Source organism: Cygnus olor, chromosome 2 (genome assembly GCF_009769625.2).
Source record: "Cygnus olor isolate bCygOlo1 chromosome 2, bCygOlo1.pri.v2, whole genome shotgun sequence".
NCBI classification, from domain to species: domain Eukaryota; kingdom Metazoa; phylum Chordata; class Aves; order Anseriformes; family Anatidae; genus Cygnus; species Cygnus olor.
The window spans coordinates 116,681,586-116,700,523 of NC_049170.1; the positions used below are offsets into that span (position 1 = coordinate 116,681,586).

At 46.3% G+C, this 18,938-nt stretch overlaps 3 protein-coding genes across 4 annotated transcripts in view; 1 reads left to right on the plus strand and 2 right to left on the minus strand.

The window, feature by feature from the left end:
- Positions 1–2,797, plus strand: part of SPIDR (scaffold protein involved in DNA repair) — a 202,801-nt gene extending 200,004 nt beyond the window's left edge. For both annotated transcript variants that reach the window (XM_040550344.1, XM_040550345.1), the window contains one exon: positions 1,285–2,797. In XM_040550344.1, the coding sequence (XP_040406278.1) occupies positions 1,285–1,413 (129 nt within the window). In that variant the 3' untranslated portion in view covers positions 1,414–2,797. The remainder of the gene's footprint in view (positions 1–1,284) is intronic.
- On the minus strand, positions 2,603–4,566 carry CEBPD (CCAAT enhancer binding protein delta). Its single transcript, XM_040550347.1, has one exon. The coding sequence runs from the start codon at positions 4,210–4,212 to the stop codon at positions 3,169–3,171; it is 1,044 nt and encodes a 347-aa protein (XP_040406281.1). The 5' UTR covers positions 4,213–4,566; the 3' UTR covers positions 2,603–3,168.
- Positions 4,567–10,024: 5,458 nt separating this feature from the next.
- Positions 10,025–18,938, minus strand: part of PRKDC (protein kinase, DNA-activated, catalytic subunit) — a 78,439-nt gene continuing 69,525 nt past the window's right edge. The window contains 9 exon segments of the mRNA XM_040550349.1: positions 10,025–11,657; positions 12,702–12,841; positions 13,414–13,602; positions 14,077–14,278; positions 14,365–14,436; positions 15,677–15,766; positions 17,666–17,758; positions 18,003–18,223; positions 18,482–18,549. Coding sequence (XP_040406283.1) covers positions 11,453–11,657; positions 12,702–12,841; positions 13,414–13,602; positions 14,077–14,278; positions 14,365–14,436; positions 15,677–15,766; positions 17,666–17,758; positions 18,003–18,223; positions 18,482–18,549 — 1,280 coding nt within the window. The 3' untranslated portion in view covers positions 10,025–11,452.

The window sequence follows — 18,938 nt, forward strand, 5'->3', positions numbered from 1 at the left end:
CTCTTCTAGAGGATGTGTCTGGTTTGTTACAGTCTGAACAAAACATAATTCTTTTTCTATTTATTAGAATTCAGACAATCTCTTTTTCACGTTTCAATTTTTATAATGCTAGAATCTAGGAGACTGGCACCTTAAAAACAAACTGGTGGTGATATTTTTTTTCCTAGCTAAAATGCAGGGATAGGGTTTTTTCCTTTTTTTTTCGTAAGCATTTCCATCTCTGAACTGCTGCGTTTTAGAAAGAAGCATGTCTCAACAAAGATTAATCACAAGAAACACCACTTCAGTTGTTGTCGTTGTTTTGTTTGTTTATTTGTTTGTTTCTTTTTTGCCAGTGCTGCTGAAGTTTCTAAGGGTATAGTTTCCTAATTACTTCTTTTGGCAGTGAGGTTGGTTTTAGCCACCCCTGGCCACTTGTTCCTACCTTGTGGCAGCGCTGCAGTCGTACCAATGTGGCTGTTTGTGCAGCTGCACGGCGAGTCAGGTGGTCTGGGATAAAAATAATCCGGGGGAAAAAAAAGGCTTATTTGTACCTTGAATCAGGCTATAGATGTGGTCACCGCATATGGTCAGAGGCTGGTCCTAGGTAAGTCTCAGGGACGGAAGAAATGCAGGTGAAGCTGCTCTGAGGGACCCTCTCAAGCGAGGTGCCCGCAGTCAGTATCACCAGTTCTTGTGTTAACGTGCTCTCTGTCATCCCAGAGCAATCACCCCAGCCCCACAACCCCTTCCCCACACAGATCACAGCAGGACAGGTAACCTGCTTGTCCGTCGGCTCACTAACCAGGGGGAGCCGTGTAGGTGCAAATGATTGCAAGCGAGGCACAACGCGACGTAAAATGCAACACAACGTTAAGGCAGGGAGGGGATGGACAATAGAAGGATACAGACTATGTTTCCTTCAGTGGGTCTGTTGGCTAAGGTAATCGAAACACACTATATATGTACACATTCCCATGGTATGAAAAATCCAGTGTAAGAAAGCACATGTGGGTTTATGCTTCAGCAAAGCAGAGTTCAAGCTTGCAGTAGCTTTTTTTATTTTTTTTTTAAACGAGTTTTTGAAAGCCTGGTAGGGAAGTGGCACTTTACACAGGAGAAGAGCTAATTATCTCAAGTGCAGTGTGTTCATTCCTTCCATCAGTCCTAACGCCACTTTCCGAGTGCTTGAAAAAATTGTCTATTGGAAGAGGACCTCACACCCTGTGTCTTCTGAGCCGAATGCTGCTCAGAACAGAATGTACGGGACTGTTTGTTTTAATCAACATGCTTTTATCACTCCAGAGTTATGAGGTGAGGAGCGTGCTGGGAAAGGAGGTGGGGTTGTTGTGCTGCTACGTCCACTCCACGAGCAGCCAGCCAAACTGCATTGGACTGGAGGAAATTGCTCTTCTGGAAGCTGAAAGAAACTGAACTGGACTGAACTGTAGTCAGCTACTACAGTATCTGTGGACTTTGTGATGTGGTTATCGGTTAACTATTGCCACAGATAATGTGTAATGGGAGTGCGATAAGTATTAAGATAGTTTATTAAAACCGTGATTTATAACGCACAGTGTGCTAACACTGAGAAATGTATTAACAAAAAAATCTGTTCGACTTTCTGAACTCTTCTGTTTGGTTCAGAATTTGAGAGCATGGTTCTTCGGTGCGTTTTTTGTTTTGGAGTGTGAAAGATCTTGTTCTGGAATTTCAAACGGTTGTGATTTTTATTTTTGTTTTATAATGCTGTATTTATTATGTGGATGGAAAATATTTTACTGATATTTTTGAAATAAATACCTTGCTGTATGCAGTGAGCGTCGATCTAAGCTGACAGTTTCACCAGCAGATTCCAGAAGTGCTGCCTGCCTGCCACGGTGCCATCGCTAATTGTAAATTGTAGTGTTTGTTATCAGCTTGCAATAAATGTTACAAAGATTTGAACAAGGCGTATTTTAAAGTATCAAGCATAAAAAGTTAATGTTTTACAGCAATCAGCCACCTAAGCATGGAAGTACCACGTTATCTGTAGCTTCCCACAGAGCGGGTGTTTCATTGTACAGTTTCTATTACACGTAAAGAGTAAAGTGCTTTGTCGGCCACACCACCGTCCTCACCCTGACCGTATGGAGAGGCGGATCACAGGTCTAGCTTCTAACCATCCCGTCAGACAACACCAAAGTCTTCCTATGCGGTCATTGAAGCGATACGAGAACTGATGTGAGAGTTCAGGCTGAGATTAGGGATTTTTTTCATCCCGGTTTGTGGTAATTTACAAAAACCTCCCGGGTCAGAGGATGAGGAGTGAATGGTTTTGTGCAGGTCCCGGCAGGCGAGGAACAGCAACCTGGCTGCTTCACTGCTGGTTCCCGTGGCCGGGGGTGGAAAGTCTGGCTGGCGTACGCAGCGGTTGCTAAAGGAATGGCCAAGTTTTGAGCCTCCTTTTTTTCTGACCCCCCCTTCTTTCTTTCCCCAGCCTTCTCCAGGCCTCCCAGCCCCTTACCTGCCTCCCCAGGGGGCTGAGGAGCACCGGGCCAGGGCGGTGCCACCCATGGGCCTGTCCCCGCCGCCCTCCCCACTGTCCCCCCGCCCGCAGGACATACGGCAGACGAGAGCAGACTTGGTTTCAAACGCTTTTTTTTGTTTTGTTGTTTTATTATTATTATTAGAAATGCTGTAAAAATCGATATAAAAGGTCAGGCATGCTCAGTCTTTGTCATCCTACCGTCTAAAATACATGAAGGCTTCGAATCATTTTAACAGGTGTACCATAGCTGCATCAGTACGAGTAAAATGTAGAAAAGACAAAAAAAAACTACCATTACAAAAATAATTTAAGGGGAGAGGAAAAAAACAAAAGGCGTTTAGCTTTTTTTTCCTCCTTTTTTTTGAGGGGTGGGGTGGGTGGGTTTTTTTTTTTTTTGGTTTGAGTTTTTCGCGGTGAAAGACCCAGGCATCGCCCCGCGTCGCCACGGCACTCGGGAAGCGGCCGCGCACCGGCGGGGGCTCCACCGCGGCTGCTCCTTCCTCCTCCTCCTCCTCCTCCTCCTCCTCCTCGTCGTCCTCCTCGCCCGGCCCGGGGCTGCGCGGCCCCGCGGCTCGGCCCCGCGGCCCCTGAGGTATGTGTGCATCCAGCCACGGCCCCGTGGCGGCCGTCCCTGCGGTCCCCCCGGGCTCCCCCCCCGGTTACCGGCAGTCGGTGCCCGCGGCGGGCTGCAGGAAGGAGGCACCGGGCAGCTGCTTGAAGAAGTGCCTCAGGCTGGTCAAGTCCCGGGTGAGCTGCTCGATCTTCTTGTGCAGCTTCTCGTTCTCGGCCGAGAGCTCGAGCAGCTTCTGCTGCATCTCCTGGTTGCGCCGCTTCGCCTTGTCGCGGCTCTTGCGCACGGCGATGTTGTTGCGCTCCCGGCGCTGCCGGTACTCGGGGCTAAACCTGTCCACGCACTTCTTGCCGCCGCGCTCCTTGCCCCCGGCCGCCGCCGCCGGAGCCCCCCCGGGACCGGAGGAGGGCAGGGGGGGCCCGGGGGGAGCCGGGGAGCGGGTGCTGCAGCTGGACGGGGAGCTGCTGCCCGGCGGCTCGGGGGAGGTGGGCGGCGTGGGCTGCCCGCTCAGGTTCATGATGGTCTGGGCGCAGGTGGCGATCTGCGAGGGCAGCAGCGACGAGGAGAGGTCGCTGTCGCTCCAGTCCGGCTCCTGCTTCAGGGCGCCGCGGGAGGACGACGACGACGACGACGACGAGGAGGCGGAGGAGGCGGCCGAGGAGGAGGAGGAGGACGACGAGGAGGAGGAGGAGGAGGCGGCGCGGGGCTCGGCGCCCAGCAGGGTGCTGACGGCGGCGCCCAGGTCCTTGGCGGGCAGGTACTCGCCGTAATCCCCGCCCCGCTCGGGCTTGTGGTTGCTGTTGAAGAGGTCGGCGAAGAGCTCGTCGTTGCACAGCTCCAGGTTGGGCACGGCCGACATGGAGTCGATGTAGGAGCTGAAGTCGATGGCGCTCTCGTCCTCGTACATGGCCGGCGCGGCGGCGCTCAGCTCGGCCAGGTTGGAGCCGCTGCCCCCGGGGCCTCCGCCGCCGCCGCCGGCCTCGTCGCCGCTCATCCCGCGGCCGCCCGGCTTGCAGGCGGCTCCCGGCCCGCCGCCGCTGCCCACCTTGGCGTCGTAGAAGTTGGCGGGCTCCAGGCACCAGCTCCTATAGCATGCCGGCGAGTCCAGGCTGTAGAGGGCGGCGGCGCTCATGGGCGAGCGGGACGCGGCGCCGCAAGGACGCGGCCAGGGGGCTCCGGGACGGGGGCACCACCCGCTGCTGCTGCGCGCCGCCCGCAGCTCCAGCCTCCGCAGGTGGCTGCTGCTGCTGCTGCTGCTGCTAGTGCTGCTGGTAGTGGTGCTGCCGGTGCTGCAAGTGCTGCTCCTGCTGCTGCCGGTGCCCCACTTCGCCTCGCCTCCCGGGGGCCGGGCGCTGCTTCCCCTGCGGGCTGCGAGGCTGGACGGAGGCTGGAAGCCGGCCGGGGCAGCGAGTCGCGGGACCTGGGAGCGCAGCCGCCCGCTCGGTCCCTTCTTATACGGAGCCGGCCCCGCCTCCTGCCCCAGTGACGGGGAGCGGGTGTTCCCGGCACCCCCGGGGACCCGGGGGCGGGAGCGGGTGGGGTGCGGAGGCCGCGGGGGCCGGGCTCCGCCGCTGCCCCGCCGGGAGGGGGGAGCCTCGGCCCGTCCCGTCCCGTCCCGTCCCGTCCCGTCCTGCCCCCCCGGGGTGCGCGCAGCAAGGCGGAGAGGCGCTGCCCCCCCTTCACCCCTTCCTCCTTTGCGGCACCTGCCCGGCGACCCCTTAAAAAAAATAATAATTTAAAAATTTGCATTAAATTAAAAACCACCGAACCCTCCCGCTCGGGCAGGTGAGGCGGCACCGCTGTGTGTCCCCCACCTCTTTTCTCCCCATCCCCGAGCTCCTCCTGTTTGTTTCCTCCGGCGGGGTGCGGAGCGCTGCCACCTTGTGGCCCCGGTGGGACGGGGCGATGCGGGGAGGGGGCAGGCGCCGGGGGACCCCGGCGCCTGCCCCCTCCCCGCATCGCCCCGTCCCACCGGGGCCACGACATCCCCTGTTCCTTCGCCGAAATCCCGCAGGCTCGGCTCCTGCCGGCCCCACGCGAGCCCCGCTGCTCTCCCCAGCACCCAGGCGCCCTCCTGAGGCACCGCGGGGGCTGCCACGAAACTTTCGACAGCTCTCTTTTTAGGTTTATTTAGTTACTTATGCCGCTGTTTGCCAAAGCGTGAATATATTGGCTATATATATAGATAGCCATAGGGTATATATTGACTATAAATAGCTGGGACCGGACTGCTGTACACTCTCCGTCTGGCTGTTAACTCCTCGGGCAAAGACTTGGGAGAGCAGCATTAAGTGTGCCCCGTCCGGCAGGTGAGGTTTGGCAGGAAGAGGCTCTGCTTTTCCAGCTAGAAAAGCACTGCCATTAAATTCACAAAAACACCGGGCTTTGCTCTTTAGGGGCTTGATCATGCAGCCTTCATCTAGGTGAGTATTAAGCACTGAATTTGACAATTTGACAGTAACACAGGAAATGGATTATTTTTTTGGGAGGGGTGCAAACAATTCTCTTTGTCCACAAAAAACAATACGCCCAAACACCCCAATCCAGTTCTGTGTGTTGTTGTCTCCTGCCCTCTCCCAGCAGTGGGGTATATCAGTGCTGCGGGACTCTGCCCCCGCTCCCTTCAGGCTGGCTTTCCAGCAGGGAACCGCAACTGGAGTCCTTATCCCCAAAGGAGAGCTGGTCGTAAGGTGGTGTTGGTGTGCAATCCCCAAACAATCTAATCTGTTACCCATCACGAGACTAGATTCACCTCTAGATCACCCACCTGCCCCTGTGCACTTGTGCACAGCAATTACTCTCAGAATTCCTCAGTAAATGGTGAACTGCAGGGCATGGAAAAACGGCACAAGCCTCAGTATTTGCCACCTGTGTCATACCAAAGCCCCATCATGGAGGGTGCAAATTTGTTTATGGTGTCTTCAGGACCTGGAGGTGTGTACACAGCTCTTTGAGCAGATCACCCGGCACCCCAGCTGTCCCCTGGGAGTCAAGCTGGTTGTGTTTGTTGCTGAGCCTACCTGACAAGAGTAGCCCTCAACAGAAAGCTTCTGTGTGGTTCATGGTGTGAAGCACTGGTGTTTTAGTACACCTGCAGCAAAGCAGCCAGGAGCACATAAGTCAGTGATACTTGCTGCTCACCAAAACAATGGACTTTAGTCCAGGTGGCTTTGGAAGATCTCCAAGGAGAGAGCTCCACGGCCTCTCTGGGCAACCTGTGCCAGTGCTCCATCATCCGCACATAAAGCAGTGCAGCCTGGTGTTCAGAGGGAGCCTCCTGTGGGCCAGTTTGTGCCCATGGCCTCTTGTCCTGGCACTGGGCACCTCTGGCTCTGTCCTCTTGGCACCTCCCTTCAGGTATTTACAGACACTGATGAGCTCCCCCTGTGCCTCCTCTTCTCCAGGCTGAGCAGGCCCAGCTCTCCCAGCCTCTCCTCATAAGATAGATAGGTGTTCCCAACCCTTCACCATCTTGGTGGCCCTACCTTGGACTCTCCTCAGTTCCCAGTCAAGCTCTGTCTTGTACTGGGGGCCCAGAACTGGGCCCAGCACTCCAGGTGTGGCCTCAGGTCACCTCCCCTGACCTGCTGGCGATGCTTTGCCTCACGCACCAAGATACCTCGAGCCTCCTTAGCAGCAAGGGCACAGCGCTGGCTCATGTTCAGCTTTCACGGGCAGAGAAGCAGACACAAGAACTTGAATCCCTCACCCAGACTGCTGAGTACCTGAGCCACTAAATCCTTGCCTCTCTCCGGGGTTCAGGAAGTTTTAGGGAGGTGTTAGAAACATTATAAGCATTTGAATTTCAGAAAGTTTTCTATAAAACCTGTTTTAGGTTCCTGCTCAAGCAAAGAGGAGCATTTAAACCTGGAAAGAAAGGACAAGAAGCTTTTCTCTAAGAAGCCTTTGGAGAGAAAAAGCAACACTCTGCTCTGGAGTGCCCAGCTCTGAATCCCAGGAAGCTGAGCCCTCAAGGGGGAGGAATTAAAACCACAGCAATAAAGAGGGGGACAGGCCACAGGGAAGGAGAGGAACCAGGGCAAGTCCTCAGCCTTGCTTTAATCCTCCCTGTCCTTCTCTCCATGCTCTCTGGCAGCCCTGTGAGAAATCCAGGGCCTGCGCCAGGGGGAGCAGGAGCCGGGCGAGGCCAGGCCCATGGCGGCCTTGCAGTGAGGCAGCAAGGCCGCAGCAGCAGCAGGGCAGCATGAGCGGGGCTCGGCCTCGCGGGAGATCACACACGAGTGTTTCGTGCACAAGCTGGGAGCCAGGAAGAGCCGAGGGAATGGCACACACAGGCGGGGAGGTGCAATGTGCTCAGGGAGAGGCAAAAAACTGCCAATACGTTCCCAGGGATGGGGCTGTGCCTCCTTGGGGGGAGGCCCGAAGGCTAGCATCTGTGTGCTCTCATGCTCTTCTGTGAACTTTTAGAATCACAGAATCATAAAGGTTGGAGAAGACCTCCAAGATCATCTGGTCCAACCATCCCCCTACCACCAACATCACCCACTAAACCACGTCCCTAAGCACCAACTCCAATTTTTCCTTGAACACCCCCAGGGATGGTGACTCTGGGCAACCCGTCCCAATGCCTGACTGCTCTTTCTGAGAAGAAATGCCTCCTCATTTCCAACCTAAACCTCCCAGACACTGGGCTTACATTGGTTTCCAACAGGGATGTCACGGGACTGAATTTGCAGCTATGGCTTCTACCTAACCAAATGAAATCTTGCAGTGTCGCACGCTGTGAGTGCAATAGACACACATACAGCTTACCCTCTCCTGTCCCACCAAACAGTAAAGAAAACCAAACCAACTAAACACCCTACCTAGATGCTGTTGGCTTAAGGCAAGATATAGCTATTTGGTAGCTTTGGCCCAGTACTAGGGAAGCTGTCAGGGTTTGTGGAGGATGGCCACCATACCACCGTTTTGTGTTGTGCCATTTCTTGCAAGCAGCATAGCTTAAAAATGAATTCCTTAAAACTCAAAGCATTTACAAATTAGGTGTGCAGCGTTAATGAAACAGCTCATCACACCCTCAGTCATGGGTCAGCGCTTGGTGGTGGTGGGGAACAGTTTTAAGCAGTGGTAATAAATCCCTATTTTAACTCCCTGGTTTTGAAAAACGTGGGTTGGGGAGAAGTTTCTTCAAGTGTAGAACATTGTTTCCCCTAACTCCAGGAAGCGGTTGACCAAGCCCTTTGCTATGAGGACAGAGGAGGTGCAGGAATCTCCTTATTCCATGGCTGAGGAGAATCCCAATGAGTTTTTCTTGCGGAGATCTTGTAGGCTCCTTTCCATGCAAAAAAGCATGTTGGTGCTACACCAAAGCTCAGCCACAAATACCCCAAGCTAACATTTAAATTGAGGGGCTGTGGTGGGGACTACAGAAAATCAAGCACCATATGTGAATTTCTTTTTCATCTAAGAAATTAAACCGCAGGCTGCTGCAGGCTGCAGCTAGAGTTTTCCTATGTGTTCAGCAGTGTGATGTTTAATTAGAGAGAAATAAGACTGACAGGGATGGTGATGACTAGCTTAAACAGGAATACTACTCAGTACACTAAGAAAAACCTACTGAGAATAGATGCTAATGGTTTATATAGCTTTTTAGATGCAATTAATGAATTTCCAGATACAGTCCACATCTGTTTATTTAATCCAGGAAAGAAATAGTCTACCATACCTGTAGATAGTTGCTTAGTTTTGCATAATGAGACCTGAGGCTGTCTCTGACTTTGAGCCACTCATCATCTTACTCCTTTCTGGAAACTGAACAAAACCACCCCATAAAGTGCACAGCCCAGCAACTTGAGGTTTTCCTTATGTCAGTACTTTCCCTGCTGGTTCATAGGTTGGCTTTAGCCCTTCCATTTAACTTCTGTATTGTATTTAGAGCACTCAAGTGAGCAAAGCAGCTGCAATTTACATATGTTGGAGGTTATTTTCAGACTTATTTAGTTGCACAGAGAAAGCCTGCTCTTTTATTCCTCCATTAGGATAATTGTACTTGCTTTGCATAGGAAGGGTTTTTGCTCGTGAAGAGGCAGCGGTATGATGCTGACATTGTTCCAGAGCTGCTTTGTGAGGATGACAAATGCATCACTAATAAGAGTGAAGTAGCTGTGGCTTCAAATTACAACACTTATTTTAGGGCCAAAACCAACCTTTAACTATTTTGAGATTTTTATTTTTTAAATGTTGTAGGAATGTTCTAAGCTTTCTGCATTGTTAGGGCTACTGTCACCTACCATTTGTGGCTTTGCTGCCTGGCCCAAGGACCTCTCAATATTGACTGGAGGGAGAGGAGAAGAGGGATGGGGGTTCACTAACTACAGCCTCTGTCAGGTGGAAGAGCGGGGCTGTGCCTCTGCTCCATCCCATTCTACATTCCAGCTCAGGGCACCTCGCTCAGCTTTGGAGCAAGCCCTGCTGAGCAGCATGGGCTGGGGAAGCAGAGAAGTCCAGTGCTGCCGAAGGTATCAAAAGTCACTACACGAAGAACCTCGTTAAACTATAAACCTAAACTTTGTCCTCCATGGTACGGGTCAAAGTACCTAGTAAATATCTAAGGTATGTGCCAAAAGTGCAATTTAACACCTTGTACGATCAGCCACATCATTTCTAAACGTCCCCTCGCCTTTTCATGTAGCTTTTTATTGTGCTTTAACTTTCTTATATTTGCAGTGACAACTTGAAACCCAGGCTGCCTCAGAGAGCCTATCGTTAGTCATAATGCCACCTGCTTTATTGTTGCCAGAGATGAAAAGAACAAAATGCACCGAGACGCAGGACACGCGCACGTGTATATAAAAATAACCATATTGCACACCTATGGAAAAAACCCTGTCCGCTCATCATCACCTGCATAAATGGCTAAATTTTGGTGTTTTCAGTGATTAAAGTGCCCTAAATTAACTTTAAAAACAAGCAATACATCTAAAGGTTTATTTTTATTTTTAAATAAATGGTCTTATCTGTAATGTTTACTCTTCAAAAAATACGAGTGAACAGTATTTTTAATAAATAAATCCAATAAAAAGATTTTGAATTTTTGATTCATAATGTTAATTATTGACAAACAATTGATCAAATTTAATAAGAAGGAAGGTAACAAATAGTAGTTGCTGGAAAATTTTGGAACAAAAAAACCACTACTGAACAGCTCCTGCCCTATTCATTAGGTTTCTGCCAGCAGTCTTCCCAGTCTTGAGACTTTCACAGCCTTTAAGCAGGACAGATTCCTCTGCTCTCCAGCTGAAAGGTTCACTTGAAATCGGTGCCAGAGGCAGCCACGGCCTCAACAAGACTGAGACTACCCCCTTGCCACAGAGGCAGGAAGGAGAGCTTGTAGGTGGTGAAAGGGCAAAGACTCGTTTTTATTATACCTTTTATGATAATTATTGAAAACATAAATGGAAAATATCTTTGACAATGAATTATGGGTAATAAACAACCGCAATATTTTAGAAAAAAATCTTGCCACCTTGCTGTCTGTGCTGCACTGTATTTGCCACCAAGGTTACCTGAAAACTGCCTGCCAGAGAGTAAGAGCTAAATCTCGCATGACTTCTCAACTTTGTCATGAGTAAATACCAAAGTGCAACAGACAGCACTTTGCTGTGCTGCAGTTATGGCAAGAAGCTTACAGTACTTTGCTGCGCAGCCAGTGCCAATGTCTGACTTTGGCCAAACAACTAATTTGGAATCAATAAAACATGAGGAGTATAGACCTCCAAAGTACAGAGGCACAGATTAAAATCCCTGATTGTTAAAAACCAACCTACTGTAACAAACTGGCATGATCTCATCATTAGTTTCTCATTATCCAGTAATGAAATAACCATCCAGACACCTTCGGTGTTATCTAGAGCTAAACACCATTTTCTGATTAATTTTACCATGTGCTTTACTGTTTCTTTTGATATGAGAACCTTCTCGTTTTAATTACAAATAACGTATCAGCAGAATGGTTTCAGCTGACTGCCAGTAAGGTCTCTAAACAAAAACATGAAGCATACACTTTTACCACAAGGATGCCTACAGGTCCAGAGGGTATGAATTCGTGACTCTCCTCTGAATGATCAGAGTGCCTTTCGAATTACTCTTAAAGCTCTGCAAGCCTTGCCAGTTCTTTCCACATTGACTTTAACACAAAAACAATAAAGCTGCTTGGGTGCAGAACCCCATAAACAAATCATTATTCAAATACAGCTTTCATACAAAAATATTGTCTATATTAGTCAAGTTAACCAATGATGATAAAAGTGGTTAAAAGTTTTTTTCCCATTTTGGCCTTAAAATTCTGACTGGCTGCAGCTGTGTGTTGGGGTACATCCCCCTTGTCAGACTGGGCTTTAGAAAGTAATCCCTCACATCCAGGGCTCCCATCCTTCCCAGACTCTGCCAAGAACATTGGGGTCTGTCGCTTGATCTATCAGGCATCTCACTTGGGTTTCTTCTGACAGTCCGTCCTCAGGCTCTTTGGCTCTGATATTGTGATCAGTGTTACCACGAGCCACAGCTGCATAATCGTTGTAAAAAGTTGACTTCTCATAGCCCAGGCGTAGCTCATCACTAAACAGAGAACACAAGAGTAAGTTCTTATTAAGAGGAACAAGCCAAGAAAGTCTTAGGTAGGGGTTTTTAAACTATGAACTGGCACTTGGACACCATTCATGCAGCTTTATTTTTCAAGACATGTGGAGTTCAATAATTGCAGAAGGCTTGGCCAATCAAAGTCTGGTGATTTCAGGTGTCCTTCGCTAGTGAGTATTTACCACAAATATTTAAATCTGGTCAAAAACCTCTTAACTGGAAGAAGGATGCAGCAGCTCACATCCAAGCTGTTTTATCTCCTTACCTGCCCTGCTGATTTGTGTCTGCAAGAAATATTTTGCTGCCTTTTCCAGTTCAGCCTTGACAGCAAAAGAGACTCCTCCTGAGTCTTACACTTTTCAGTATTTGTATGGTTTTAAAACAGGCTCACTTTCTCCTTGCTTTCATTACCCTCCCCCCCCCCCTTTTTTTTTTATTAATCCAGAATGTCTTTTTAAAAGAGGATGGAAGGGATTAATTGTACTTTAACTGAATTCTGAAGACATTCTGATTTGAGCCAGACTTGACTAGACTGACAGAAATAAACCGAGAATGCCACCAGATTTGAATTTGATGTTTTTGGAAAGCAGCTTACCTCCATGCCTCCTCTACACCTATTTCAGGTTCTCCTCCAAAGAAGCGTCCAACAGAAGCATATTGATTTTTAAATACTATCCCTAGCCTAAAAGCTGTGTAGATAGAACATAAAGGAACAGCAATCTGAAGAGTGAGAAATTAAGCCAGCTTACAGGGTGGGAATGAATTTGTTGCCAGGAACAGTAAAACTGCTCAAGAGGCCTGAGCTGGAGCAAGAACAGCTGGGGAGATACCTGGTGTTTTGTCTGGCAGGATGATTCAGAGCTTGTATGTGGACCAAAATGTTTCCTAAAAATATTTTGCCCTCTCTGCCTCTTCTCTTTTCCTAGCTGCCATTCTATCTGAAGGGAGCAAAATTGCAGACAAACTTTGGAGCCTGCCAAAGTTGTTAGTGGAACAGTTTAAAACAAAAGGAGAGCATCTTACCAAGTAATTCTTGCTGGATTGCAGCCTGTAAGTTTTCTTTTGACGTAGCTGACTTTTTGCAAAGGGTACCAGTTTACTTCAGATGTGTTTATTTCCTTAATCCACGTGCCTCCTTTTTTCAGCTGCCTTTGTTCAAAGTTCTAAAGCGGAAATAATTTTGCTCTATTTACCTTATTCATCATACTTAAACAGACCTTTATGCTGCCACATCATACCAAGCCAAGCCAGTAACTCTTAATAGGAAATGCAACGGAGGGCAAAGTGGTGAGATAGTATCTAGGATGCCTGTGACTTAAATTTTAATTTACAATTGGACCTTAAGTAAGTACATCTTGCTTCAGATATTTTTTTCTCTGTAATTGTTAGATAAATTCAGTGCTGTTACAAAAATTTAAGGGGCTCAATGCAAAAAGCTGAAAATACTTATGCTGCTGCCGTGACATAATGCGTTCAAGAGATATCCACATCTTTAGGATTATCACGCAAAGAACGGTACATGATCAACACAGACATGTGCGACTCTTCCTGGTCCATCATCATCCTTACAGAATTCTGTCATTTTAAATGCTTTATGTCCAGTTTCTTTGGGAATTCAATAAAGAAGCACTAAGATCAAGCATCATGAAATACCTCCTTTTTGATCAGTTTTGTTCTTCCTAGAGTTTAAGAATTTTTACACAAGGAAAAAGGAAAGAAAAAAAACAAACCTCACCTTCCAGTCCAGAGAAGGCTCCTTTACAAATACATCCATCGTGTTGATGAGGAGATCTGGATCTGCACGATAAGCTCTTAGGGCATGTACCATCACACTGTAAATGAGACCCCACTCTTTCACTGGCATCATCAGATTAACAAACTGGCGAGTCAGACGAAAAGGCATCAGCTCTGGCACTGGCAAAATCTAACCAAAGGGAAGGATAGTCAAAATAAAACAAGAATTAAATAACCTTGGGACCAAAGAATTAGAAAACCGTTTTCTTCTTTTCAAGCTTTAAAACTTTCTTTGTCACTTAACAGAACACGTGCAGGTTGGTGGAACAGTACCACCCCGTGCCATCAGAGCTCTGGTTATGAGCATTTAGTGATAGTGGTTGAAAGCATGGTTAAACTATACAAAACACCATCACACAGGCTGAAAATATATTTTGTCATTCCCTTTCCCCTTTATATGAAACTCTGTAGTTTCATATAAACTGCTTGTCTGAGAAATGTCTGGAAACACAGATTTTGTTCTATTAACCAGAAATAACTTTTAAAGATTACTTTAAAATCAGAACAATGGCAAATGAAAATGAAATACATGAAATTTAGTATTGAGAATATACTTGTAATTGAACACAGAAAAGCGGTAACAAGTTTTTTAGAAAACAAATACCTGTGTGGCTGATCCAAACGCATGTCCAAAATCTATTCCCACCATGCCACCCGTCTCCTTGTTAATCATGAAGTTGGACAGATGTCTGTCTCCAATACCGAGTATCCAGTGACTGATGCACATCAGTGCATGAGAGCTGGCAAAATGTGACCGGAGAGACAAGAAGGCTTCTGGAGATGTACTCATTTTCACAAAGGCTCTCCTTAACAAAACAGAAGGAATTTGTTGAATACAGAAAAAAAAGTAAGCTTCTGTTTCACAATGAGCAGTCATTAACAGTGTACTTACCGCAGCAGGTCTTCTGGAACACTGCTTTCCCTGCTTTTGAAGGAAATAACTGTTTCTGTACGGCTTGCGTTTCTGCAAATTAATGAAAGAGTATTGTCAGCTACTGAGATAACAGCACATGGGATGTTAGAAGTTAAGGTATGTACATGACTACCTCTGCACGTTTGTTTACGTCAGTAAAGAGCAGAGCAAGCCACACACAGAGTTAGCCCTAAATGTTTTATCCGATATTAAAAGTGAATCCCCTTTTCTTTTTCCAAGCAGTTATTTTCAAGACTGAAATTTCTTACTACAAAATAGCATATAGCTTTGTCTATTTTCCCCCCAAATTAAGTAGATGGGCTAAGCTTTTTAAAGCAATACAATTGTGCTCTTTCAGGCTGGACAGTCTCCTCCATGCAGAGAAACTAAGGCCCAAGTCGAATCTCCCAGCAACATGCAGCAGCTATATTTACACCAGAAAATAGTGCAGCAGAAGGGGAGGCAACAGGGCTACATGGCTGGTGCTGAGGACATCCGTGCCGTACACAGCTGGGGAAGGGAGGGTGACTGTGCTGGGCTAGCCCACATCTGGTCCTGTGAAACAAATGCTTGCGAGCAGCTGGAATGCACTGGGTGCCCTACTTCCAGTTAAGCTCCATTTGAAAGCAGCCAAGTTGTGCACTCAGGGACAGCTCTGCGATGCAAGCTAACACGAGAGTGATTGGGAATTTACTTCAAAAGCACATTCCTGATATGAATAAAAATGTTAACACAGATGCACTCAGATAAATGAGTCAAAGTTTTCCCTGAAGAAACAAGAAACTTGTTTAAGCAGGTTATGAGCTCATCAGAAATGCTCCACTGGAAACTTCCCTTCCTCCACTATAGCATTAGAATGAGGCAGGCATAAAAATTTCTCTGAGGATACTCAAGTGTGGACCCAAACCACCATGTATTCTTAAACCATCAGTGAATCAAAATTAAACTCTTCGTCCAACTTTAGCAGTTGCTCTGGCTCTAAGGCAGCCTACCTAATTGCATAATCAGGAATAAGAGCTACAAAATACAGTTGAAGATGAGCACCTGCTTCTAGACACCTTCTCAAGGAAGCAAGCAAGCTTCTGGAAGCATTCCTGCACTCTGGTAGGATTTTATCAGTACTAAACTCCTTCTGCAGAGCATCTCACATTAGGCAAACCTGTAAAACGTGTAAAAATCAGGTCTAGACAGTATACTGTAGTGCAGATTATTTTTTCCTGGAATGTCTACAACCGTGTGTTCGTGCATACTCTAGTTCCTATACAATACAAGCAATTCTCTTAAAACTTACTTGTACATAACATGGTATCGAGAGATGCCTTGTGCTTTCCCACTCATCTTGGACAGCCACTCCGTATAGGCAGCACGAGGTCCTTTTTGGCTACAGACAAAAAACAAGAAGTCTCATAATTTCTCCACATTATCTCACCACTCTGTACTTGAATATCTGCAGACTGAGCATATGCTGCTATGACCCTTGAGATTTTCAGGCACAGAAGGCATAAGGAATCTACAGCCTACATTACTTTTAGCCTTTCTATGGAAATGAGGTTTATGCAGTCAGCGTACGTATTGATCCATCCATCTCTTCTCCCCCAGCCCCCAAATGCACTTCAGTCATATTTAAGGAAAGATTAGGCATTAGCGTCTCAATGAGATTAATTTCCAACAGATGCTGTACAAATCAGAAGCTGCGTTGAAAAAAAAAGACCCAAAATAACTGCTCCAAAGAGGGAAAGATATTTTTAACGCTATTTCTTCTCCACCTGAGGAGGTAGCTTGCCACATTACACACTGCTATTTGTCCATCCGAACAGGTAAGGAATGCAGGAAGGCAGTCCATTATCTCTTCGACACGTACAGGAGGGGAGGACTTAAGTTATTAATCCAGAAGAAGCTAGACTTCATTAGTTACACAGCTTATGGAATAATTTTTCTCCCATCTTATCTGAATACATTACTGTGCTAGCTGTTAAGCTGCTATTCTATTCCAGACAGGCAGCAACTTACTAGAGCACCACCTGCCTTTTCTCCTTCTTCCAGATGATGTTCTGAGATACAGAGATCCTTCCCATTTAACAAATGTTTATCATTTATAGACTGTGTAGCCATCATTTCTGGATGCAGAAAAGAACTTCAGAAAGTTATTCCCCCTCACCCCAACTGAAATATTGCCGATAAGAGTTCCGTTGGAATTCTCCTTTGGGAGTGGTGCTATTCAACCATAGCTCAGTATAAAGTGACCTAATTGACTCAGTTGAGGAGTGTATGGGAAAATATTCCAAGTCTGTAAACAACAATAAAATAAAGCTATTTTTAGGATAAATCAATTGTTTTTAGGAAGATACTGATCATCTACATTTAGTATTAGAAATCTCCCCTCATGAGATGTTTCCATGCAAGTCCTCCACTCTTCTAGAAACTGAAGTGGGATCAACAGTAATGCTGTTGCTCACAAAAGTCAGCTTGATACCAGTAATGCAGGAACTGCAGCAGTTCCTAAATGCTTGGTAAAAATCCAATAGCTCTAGAAACTAAGGCTCTTTGGAGTCCAGCCTCCACACTGGAGCTTCTTCCAACCTGTCCTGTAAGCAAGAGAACTACCAAAACCACAATGACAGCACTTAGACAAGCCCAAACAGAGATTATGTACTAAGTGACAAAGTCAGTAAATCAAATCACATTTCTAAATTCCAGAATAGAAACAGGATGACGTGCTAAAATTACTCAATTTTACAAATATTCATCCTTTAATTACAAGCAATCCAGAGACAGAAAGCTAATTTATTCAAATCCAGCATTTATATGCAGTCAGAGACAATGTTCTTTTACAGTTGTGTTTTGTACATCTGCCAATTTCCTCAGTCCCTGACTTACTTCTGAACGGTTTCTAGCGTAGCTCTGTTTCTGCTCCCCCTCCACCTTCACTCCCCCCTTTCTGACCTACGTCCATTTCCTGCCTGATCAAATCAAGAGATCAAAATCCTTTGCTTGTAAAAATCAATCTGCTGATAAGGAAATGGTGATGATAATGACATCACAAACGATTATAAGCCTCTTGTTTAAACAAGCTGGGTGGAGGATATTCCAGGTACAATGGTACTCATTAAACAAACAGTTGCTAATTACTAATTTGGGTCAGGAAGTACAAAGTGCCTCCTTGCTTATAGGTACTTTTTTTCCTTTTAAATAGAGAAAATGCTGCCACAAGATTGTCACTACCGCGACAAACCCATTAGCAGTGGTCTCTATTAGAGAAGACAGCTAAACCAAGAACCACCTGTTATAGTTGAGTTGTTCTTCTTCAGACATGCTATTCCTCAGGAATTCTTTCAAAGTACAAGTATTTTCCAGCCACTTGATGAGCCCCAGTCTGGAACAAAAGAAACCAGAGATGTGAACAAGTAGCTTAGGAGTTGGAACAACACAAAATATGAGCAACACATTCTAGTGGCTGCTAGAAGACCATCAAAAGCTACCAATTTAAATACAACCTGAAAAACAAGATTCCAGATGAAGCAGTTCCAATGCTTCAAAAAAGCAAACCAAGACCAAAAACACTCTGAACCAGAATCTGTTAACATAAGAATTTTTGTCCCTTCAAGATAACGTCCTACCTTGTTGTCATGGGGATGACCTGGTAAGTTTTCAGCTGCATATTCCTTTGGCTACAGGCAGCATCTTGGGAAAGGATAATGTTCATTACATCAAACAGCTGCTCAATGCGCTGGTCTTGTCGCAGGTCTTCGCCACCTTTGACGAGAAAAGGGTACTCCTGCTCATCACTGCCTCGGATTATTATACGCTTCGGTTTCCTCAAGGATTCCATTACTCTTATCTTGGAAGACAGGAAAAAGCAAAATATTTGTGACAGAAGACTTGGTCTTGCAGATTGATTACTGAAATTAAGCATATCTGACATTTCCAAATGGCAAAATCAAGTTGCTGAATTACTACTCAAAACCAAAATCCTGAACTTTCTTTATGTGCTGCAAGATGTGTAAACAGCAACCACCTTTCTATTGTTGACTTCTTCAGATTGAATATGGACTCAAATATATACCAGCAGGATTTTGACTCAAACTTAGAAACATACCCGCTCATCAAATCCAGAGATTTTCACGTGGTACTCTGGCAGTGGTTTCCCTTTCCCATCGTACTGACCTGTAGGGGGCAGGGGAAAGGAAAACTTGACACAGTCTGATTCAAAATGTTATTACTATTATTTAAAAATGTGTGTAAGAACAGAAAACTCTTCCAGATATTTTGTAAAATTAGCAGAATGTTGTAGAATGGTATATTTGAAGAAAATATATTAAAATTCATAAAAATCAATTTCCATTATATGTTTTTATCTTCGAGTTACTAATATTCTTTCTTAAACCATTATGATTTTCAGATCTGAATAGTTTTAGAAGACATCCTTGCTGAATTAAAATTAAACGTACAGTAGATTTAAGTATAAGATTTCCTGGAATCAGTCCTTTAAAAAAAAGGTTTTAGGTTAGAGATGCAATTTTAGATGCAATTTTAAAAATCAGGCATACAGCTTA

Excerpts from the sequence above, each read along its gene's own strand:
- CEBPD (XM_040550347.1), bottom strand. The coding sequence starts at position 4,212 with ATGAGCGCCGCCGCCCTCTACAGCCTGGACTCGCCGGCATGCTATAGG.